Here is a 9022-nt window from a genome sequence, read left to right on the forward strand (position 1 = left end):
TTCTTCATGGAGATGGTATTTTTTTCCTTTCTCTAACTCCATCTAATTAAGACCTGAACGCCACGGTATCCTTCACAACCTCAGGATGTTCTGGAAGTGTTTTACAGCAGATGAAATATTTTTTTTGATGTGCAGTCACCATTGTAATGTAGGATACACAGCAACCTGTTACCCATGCTTAGAACAGCAATATGATTGTGTTCAGTTTTGGTCACCCTGGTATATGAAGGATGCCACTAAGCTGGAAAGAGTGCGCAGAGGATTTACAAGGATGTTGCCAGGGCTCAAGGAACTGACATGGAGAGAGGTTGAGCAGGGTGGGACTTTATTCATTGGAGCATAGGAGAATGAGGGGATGATCTTATAGAGTGTAAAAGATCATAGATAGGGTGAATGTGCACAGTCTTTATATCCTAAGTAAGGGAATCAAGAACTAGAGGATATGGGTTTAGGGTGAGAGGGGAGAGACTTAGTAGGAACCTGGGGGGTAACTTTTTCACCCAGAGGGTGGTCAGTATATGGAATGAGCTGCCAGAGGAAGTGGTTGAGGCAGGTACATTGACAAAGTTTGAAAGACATTTGGACAAGTACATGGATAGGAAAGGTTTAGAGGGAAATGGGCCAAACACAGGCAAACGGGACTAGCTTAGATGGGCATCTTGGTTAGCATGGACTGTTTCCATGCTATATGACTATGTGACTCTATAACCAGAGAGACTTCTGGTGTCTGTGGTCCTGGATATCAGTGGATCAGTTCATGTGCACTGTGAGAAAATGGGATTTCAATACAGTGCAGTCCTTTACTGTTTGTTTCCCTGTGTTAGCAATATTAATGAGGAGAGCTATAGAGGCTGAGGGTGTGTTCTAACACTAAAAGGCGTGATAAAGGTGTGATTCTGTTCTCATTTCAGTACGGTCGGACATCCAGTGAGTGGACAAAGCTGGTCATCTGAACAATGGAAATCTGGTTCCCAGTCCACACAGCCCTGAGCCAGAAACAACTCAGTCTGCACTGGGGATGCTTTCAATTCTTTGTGTTGCTTCTCAAGGGAGTATCTTGGAAACTTTATTAATCTTGTATGGTTGTAGAATTAGTCCAGAAAGTGGATTCAGTGGTGCTATCTTATCTTAGATTCTTTGGTCTGCCTAAGTAGCCTTTATTTTCATATCAAGTAGGTTGCTGCTCTTTATGGATGTTCCTTGCTGCAACTTAAATAGTAATTGATATCAATGACTCTCCAAATGCTCTTGAGACCCATAGTCCTTGGAGATGATTGTTGCTTTGAACTGAGAAGCTGATGATGTTGGAGGAAATCGGTCACGCAGGAAGAATGAGAGTGTTTAGTCCTCAGCTCCTGTCTGCTGGTTATAATGATCGTAAGTGGAAACAGAAAATGCTGGGAACCCACAGCAGATTTGCCTGGAAACGATGAATTAATGGCTTTGGTCTGTGCTGTTGAACTGATTGGTTAACGTTGTCTTTCCTTCAGGCACCTGTCAACTGCTGAGCATTTTCTGCATTGTTGAAACATTGCAGTTTCTCATTTTACTTCTCACTGACTACATCAACTGGAGCTGTCTGACTCTGAAGGGGCGGCACAGTGGCACTGCTGGCAGAGCCGCTGCCTCACAAACCAGAGACCCGGGTTCAATCCTAACCTCAGATGCTGTCTGCGTGGAGCTTGCATGTTCTCCCTGTGACCACCTGGGTTACCCCTGGGTGCCCCATTTTCCTCCAACATCCCAAAGAAATGTGGGTTGGTAGGTTAATTGTCACAGTAAATTGCCCCTAATGTGTAGGTGACTGGTAGAATCTAGGGGGAAGTTGATGAGAATGTGGGGAGAATAAAATGGGATTAATGTAGTATTAGTGTAAATGGATGGTTGGTGGTGGGCATGGACCTGATGGGACGAAGATTCCATGCAGTATAATGCTTTGACTATGAATCTCTGGGCTGTGCTGGGTCAGAGTCCTAGGGGGTTTGGGGATAGGCGTAGCATAGTGATGGTTCATTCTCCCGGCTCAGCTGAATCAGTCAGCCTAACTGCATTTCACTAAAGTCCCATTGCCTCAAAGATCAGCATTGCCAGAATGTCATTGTGACAAATTGATTTTTTAAAAATGTATCCATTTATGGGATGTCGAACAAAGTGGCTTGTTAGGTCATTTCCGAGTCAGCTACATTACTCTGGTCTGGAGTCACATACAGACCAGACTGGCTATTGGCGATGGATTCCCTTCCTTGAAGGCCATTATTGAACCCAATTGGTTTCTACAACAGTCCAATAGCTATGTGGTCATCATTACAAAGAACTTAAATTCCACCGGGTGGGATTTGAACTTGGGTCTCTCTCGGGTTGGTCCAGACCTCTGGTTTACCAGTCCAGGTCATTTAACCATTGTTCTAATCAATGTGTTCCGTACGTGTTCATAATGGCTGTCTGAATGCACAAAACAAGTGTGTTTGTTCTGAATGATAAAGAATTGGAGCAAATCAGTATCATGCGCACAATGGAAGTCATGCTGCATTATATAGTTTTTTTTAAATTTAAGGCATTTCTTTTAATGCTGCACATTTGCATGTATAACTGTGACTTGTGGCAGTGCTAATGGCTTGTTGATACAGCTTAAAGGTACAAGTAGATCGACACTACATCTCCCCATAGATTCCCATTGTAACTTTTACCTCAAAACTGCTTCCAGTGTACAGAAGGACAGTCCTCCTCTGCATGCCAAACCTGTTAAAGTTGCAGCCTGTAATAACTTGACAATATCCCTGTCCTCAGAACCAGTGCAGTGACTGCTCCATGGACAGAGGTTAGGGATAAGAAAAACGCACAACAGCTGGAAGTTCTTAACCACTCAGTCAGTGCTGAAGGAGGCAGTGGGTTAATGATGGCAGAAATGTTCATGTTCAGTGTGGAGTCTCTCTCCCCCCCCCCCCACCCCCCAGTCAAGAATCTGGACTTTTTGTTCCAATGCCACTCTCCGTGCTTTCCCCGTTGTTTGTTTTATGGTTGAGCATCGTCCATTGTTTGAGAAGAATAGGACTGAAGCCACGGTGCCCATACTGACGAGCAGCAGTAGTTACTGAGACATTGCCTCGTGATGTAATGCAGCTAGCTCCGCCCAGAAAGCCCTGTATCAAAACGCAGCTAGCTCCGCCCGAAAGCCCTGTATCAAACGCAGCTAGCTCCGCCCAGAAGCCCTGTATCAAAACGCCAGCTAGCTCCGCCCAGAAAGCCCTGTATCAACGCAGCTAGCTCCGCCCAGAAGCCCTGTATCAAACGCAGCTAGCTCCGCCCAGAAGCCCTGTATCAAACGCAGCTAGCTCCATCCAGAAGCCCTGTATCAAACGCAGCTAGCTCCATCCAGAAGCCCTGTATCAAATTTATCCTTCCTCAACCTCATTCTGCAATAGTCACCTTTGCAGTCTACCTCACCTTCGCGGTTCATGGCCTGTTTTCTGTGCAGGCATTTAGTTTATTGAGAAAATTTGTATTAATCAATTACATCACTGCATATCCATTTGTGCACACAAACATTTTAGTAAATCGATGTTTGTCTACATTTCATTGCATTCCCTCTGCCTGTGTGTTCAGGAATTTCCATGTGTCCACTGTGAAACTTGTGAATCCGTGCATCTGAAACAGGATGTATCAATGTACTTCTCCATTCAAATGGTTATGGGTTTGTGTGCCTGTCTGGGTTTTGATTAACAATTGTATTACATCAAGCTGATCCCAGAGACCATGTAGCAGCGTTGCATTTTCATTTAATCCTTGGATGTGGGATGTGATGGTTTAACAAACTTGAACTGCTCCCTGTCAGTGAGTCAACTTGGTGTTCCAGTTTCAATTGGGTTTGTAAATGAAGGAGTTCCTTCAATATCGAATTGGGCCAACTCAGAAATAACTGTCCCAGTTATGTCATCTACAAGCTGCTTTATAAACCCATCCCTTAATTAATCTTCAGCGCGATCTAACCCAGTGATAATTGTCAAGAGGTGAACACTGTTTCACCAAACCCCCACAACCCTGTTGTTCTGATGACCTTCTGGGGTAATTGGTGTGCACAGAGGGGCAGCAAAGCTGGTTGAGCTGCTGCCTCACAGCTCCAGTGACCCGCGTTCAATCCTGGCGTCTCGTGCTGACTGTGTGGAGTTTGCACATTCTCCCTGTGACTGTGTGGGCTTCCTCCGGGTGCTCCGGTTTCCTCCCACATCCCAGACGCCCTGCGGGTCGGTAGGTTAATTGGCCACAGTAAATTGCCCCTGGTGTGTGGGTGAATGGTAGAGTCTGGGGGGCGAGTTGATGAGAATGTGGGGAGAATAAAAAATGGGGTTAGTGTAGGAGACGCAAGAAATTCTGCAGATGCTGGAATCTGGAGCCATAAACAGTGCTGGGGGATTAGTGTAAATGGATGGTTGATGGTCAACATGAACCTGATGGGCTGAAGGACCTGTCTAATTGATCCACTGTAAATTGCCTCTAGTGTGTGGGTGAGTGGTAGAATCGGGGGAAGAGTTGATGGGACCATGTGGGCAGAATGAAATGTGGTTAGTGTTGGATTGGTCTAAAGCAACGCTTCATGGCACAGACTCCGTGAGCCAAAGTGCCAGCTTATGTTCTATACAACTCCATCACTACATAGCGTCTAGATAGAAGACGGTACATTCCACTTGAAGTCCAGGAGGCGGGTACAGAGCCGCAAGGAATGCTCCCGTCAGAGGAACAGCTGCACCGAAGCAGAAATAAAATCCATTCCATCCTTTTGAGAGCAAGGCCGATCCCAGAAATCCACATGCAGCTGTCGCAGGAGATAGGAACTGAACTCCACTAAAGAAACTGATAGTTTTGCTCTGTGCTCATGGTTCTGTGCTGATGAGGGAGCGACACCGGTCAAGCCACATGTCCCGTCCAGTGCTTGCTTCTTATTTTGATGATTATTAATGGTCTTTTCATTCTGGTTCAGAGTTGGATCCTTTCAGATTTTAACTCTGGAGGTTAACGAGGAGCACAGGGCAGGAAGGAGAGTTAGGTGACAGGTCAGTGTGATTGAATGGAATGGTGCACGGGCGCCAGGAGCTGGGGGGATCCCCTCGACCAACATGCTCAAGGGAGGGCTTCCCCCTTCCAGGTTAAACAAGGGAGCAGAAATAACTTCCAGTGGTTTTTGATAAATGGATAGGAAAATAATTATCTTTTAAAAGGGAGGGTTTGGAGAAGGAGTCCTGGGGGTGAAAGGTAGAGAGTGGGGGTGGGGGTGGAGTGGTGGGTTAGGGACTGGTGTGGGTTAATGTGTGTGTGTGGAGGAAGGGGGTGATAGGGTCAGTGAGGGGGGAGTTGGTCAATGACTGGAGGGGCGACGGGTGAATTGTAGGAAAGGAACGTGGATGTGGGGGAGTGTTTTGGGGTGACACTGGGTTTGTGGGCAAGAAGAAGCTCTAGGAGCAGGTTGGTGTGTGAGGGAGGCTGTGGGGGTGTGGGGAGATGGGATGGGAGGGGGGGGTTGATATGTGGGGCATGGGACAGGGGGTTTGGTGTGTGGGGGATGGGACTGGGCGTGTTTGGTGTGTGAGGGAGGGGCTCTGGGGGTGGGGGGAGGATGGGACTGGGGGTGTTTGGTGTGAGGGGGATGGGTCTGGGATTGTTTGGTGTGTGGGGGACGGGACGAGGGGGGTGGTTGGTGTGTGGGGGACGGGACGAGGGGGTGTTTGGTGTGTGGGGGACGGGACTGGGGGTGTTTGGTGTGTGGGGGACGGGTCTCGGGGTGTTTGGTGCGTGGGGGACGGGACTGGGAGTGTTTGGTGCATGGGGGACGGGTCTCGGGGTGTTTGGTGCATGGGGACGGGACTGGGGGTATTTGGTGCGTGGGGGACGGGACGAGTGGGGTATTTGGTGCGTGGGGGATGGGACTGGGGGTGGTTGGTGCGTGGGAGATGGGTCTAGGATTGGTGTGTGGGGGACGGGACTGGTGGTGTTTGTGTGGGGAATGGGTCTGGGATTGTTTGGTGTGTGGGGGATGGGACTGGTGGTGTTTGGTGTGTGGGGGCGGGACGAGTGGGGTATTTGGTGCGTGGGGGATGGGACTGGGGTGGTTGGTTGGTGGGAGATGGTCTAGGATTGGTGTGTGGGGGACGGGACTGGTGGTGTTTGTGTGGGGAATGGGTCTGGGATTGTTTGGTGTGTGGGGGATGGGACTGGGGGTGTTTGGTGTGTGGGGGGCGGGACTGGGGGTGTGTGTGGGGGACGGGACAGGGGTGTTTGGTGTGTGGGGGATGGGACTGGGGGTGTTTGGTGTGTGAGGAGGACTGGGAGCCATCAGAGGGCATTACATGGAGTGACTTGGTGTTGAGTGGAGGAATGGTGCATGGTCTGCATTGCAGGGAAGTGTTGGTAACACAGGCTTACATTTGAATCCCGGAGAAGATCCATTGATAAAATCACTGTCCTTCTGGAAAGGCTGTGCCCAGCCTGTGTCTCTGCTGCCCTGTTCTGAGGTAAAGCATCCAGCTAAAATGGGGCATTAGCCCAGGATGCTGTTTTACTTGTTGCCAGTGCTGGTTATTGGGGCTCATCTCATCCAAAGTTCAAGGTCTTTACCCGTTCTGATATGACCATCAGTGCTGCTTCAAAGATCTTGACATTGTGTTTGTCCTTCCCAAGGGCTTTTACAGTGCCCTTTCATTACCTCAGATTCATGAAAAGTCTAGTCATTGCTGTGATAGATAAGCTGGCTGCTCTTGAATTGGAGCTGATCAGGCTGAGCCCCAACTGTCAACAGAATGTCAGTAAATCACAAAGATCCCCATCTCCAAAACATGCAACTGTGGGAACTTAATTAGAAATGCAGCCATTTAAAAGCTGTATGGCTTCCAGTAAACTCTTGTCAAGCTACACCCAGTGTTATCCTGGTTTGTTGCAAGTGGCCAACATCCCTTTCTACTTAATGTGACTGGCGGTGTTCATTTGGGTCTGAACTTTACCTGTATGTTGCATGTTTGTTCATCTGAGAGTATACTTGTACACTTCTTTGAATTTTGCCTTTTGCCCCCAAATGCTGTTTATAAATCTGTCTTTTAAATTCTTTACAAAGGTTGTCATGCACCCTGCGCACCATTATCACATCACCATATTCCTTCACATTGAAATAAAAGTATTAAAAGGTGTTCTGTGCTTTGCTTATTGATGGCGGGTTTAGGGATTGTAACTGTCTGTGTGTACAACTGGGTAGAGGTGCAAGCTAGCTGGGTACAGGCAGACCCTTCGTTTCTGGTGTATACTGGTCTCCTTATGGACTAGTTTTTATTTTTAATGTCAGTGCTGCCTCTTGACAAAGTTATTTGAAAACAGTGGCATTTTCCTTGTCACCATCACCTCTTGAACAGATGGAAGTAATGCAAGAGTAAGTCATCCTGTGGAGACACAGGAGACTGCAGATGCTGGAATCTCAAGTAAAAAACAAACTGCTAGAAGAACTCAGCGGGTCAGGCAGCATCTGTGGAAGCAAAGGGATGGTCGACGTTTCAGGTTAAGACCCTGAATGCTTTGTTGAGCCATTTCAAGGACAGTTAAGGGTAAACCACTTGTGTAGGCTAAACCAGGTCTTCTCTAAAGGACATTAGAGCCAAAAATGGAGCAGTTTGTGGTCATCATTACTGTGACAAGTATTTTGTTAGAAAAATTCCAGGTTATTTTGTTAATTTAAATTCTATAGAGGCTGTGGTGGGACTCGAACCCTTATTTCTGGGGATTGTCAGTCCAGGGGTTCTGGATTACCAGCTTACTCCACGCCCCTCACAGTGGCGAGGCTGAGTAGCCCTGGTTTAGCTGTCAGGCTAACCAGGAGCCCAGTCCTACACTTCCTCACAGGTGACTGAACCAATCATATGGGGAGTTGTTCCAACCAGTGCAAGAAGAAATATTGTGAGGCCTCGCAAATACTGAACAAACCATTTATATAAAAGGTTAGCAAAATAAAGCGTTTCAGCCTTTCACATCATGTAGACAATGTATAAATAAAACAATTCCTTAATATTGATGATTAACTGTTTAAATAAATATATATCTGAGGGCATTACTATTGCTGAACTCCTGAGCTATGGTATATGTCTCAACATTCAATCATTCCCAGTGGATCTGCTAAATTGGGATCGATCCGGCCTGACTGGGGACATGCGGTGTCCATCCCTGCAGCAGAGGAGCTGCTTGTTCGAGGTTTCCATTGTTACTCAGTGGGTTACTGGCGGTGCCTTCCTTAAATTTGCAGTTATCTGTTAACTGGAACTGAAGCAACATGGGGTTCAGAGAGTTGTGAAGATGGGTAGAACTCTTATAAATGCTCAGCTGTCCAACCTGGAATTCTCAAACTTCTGGTAACCACCCCCCATCTTTCCCCTTTTCTCCTTTTCTCTCCCTCCTCCTGATCCAACTTACCCCCATCACCCCATCTCTTTCCCCTCCCCACCCTTCTCCCACTGGTTCCCCTCCCCACCTCCCTCCATTCCATGATCTGCCTTCCTCTCCTATCAGATTCCATCATCTTCGGCCCTTTGTCACTCACACCTATCACCTCCCAGCTTCTGACGTCATTCCCACTCTCCTCCTCCCCCCCCCTTCACCCGGATCCACCCATCACCTGCTAGCCCTTGCTCCACCCCTTCCCCCCACCTTTTTATACCGGCTATCTCCCCTCTTTCTGTCCAGTCCAGATGAAGGATCTCGACCCAAGGTGTCGACTGCCCATTTTCCTCCACAGATGCTGGCTGAGCCGCTGAATTCCTCCAGTGTTTTGTGTGTTGCTCAGGATCAAAAACTTTGCTTCCATGTCTTGTTATCAGTTCTGATCTCCAAAGCCGTCTCTCACCTCCTTCACATTTCTCCTTACCTCAGGAGACCCACTGAGTCTGTGCCCCCACTCCATTCCCTGCAAGCTATTCCCTCTCACGTGCCCATTAACACACCCCTGATTCTCCCACTACCTAGCTACATGAGGGCCAACTTACAGCAGCCAATTAAC

General features: G+C 47.7%; 1 protein-coding gene across 1 annotated transcript in view; it reads left to right on the plus strand.

Annotated features, from left to right (window-relative positions):
• Window positions 1-3143, plus strand: part of LOC127585564 (branched-chain-amino-acid aminotransferase, cytosolic-like) — a 29487-nt gene extending 26344 nt beyond the window's left edge. Inside the window, 1 exon segment of the mRNA XM_052043129.1 lies at window positions 912-3143. Coding sequence (XP_051899089.1) covers window positions 912-953 — 42 coding nt within the window. The 3' untranslated portion in view covers window positions 954-3143.
• The last annotated feature ends 5879 nt before the right edge of the window (window positions 3144-9022 follow it).

This window comes from Pristis pectinata, chromosome 33, assembly GCF_009764475.1.
Source record: "Pristis pectinata isolate sPriPec2 chromosome 33, sPriPec2.1.pri, whole genome shotgun sequence".
In the NCBI taxonomy this organism is placed as follows: domain Eukaryota; kingdom Metazoa; phylum Chordata; class Chondrichthyes; order Rhinopristiformes; family Pristidae; genus Pristis; species Pristis pectinata.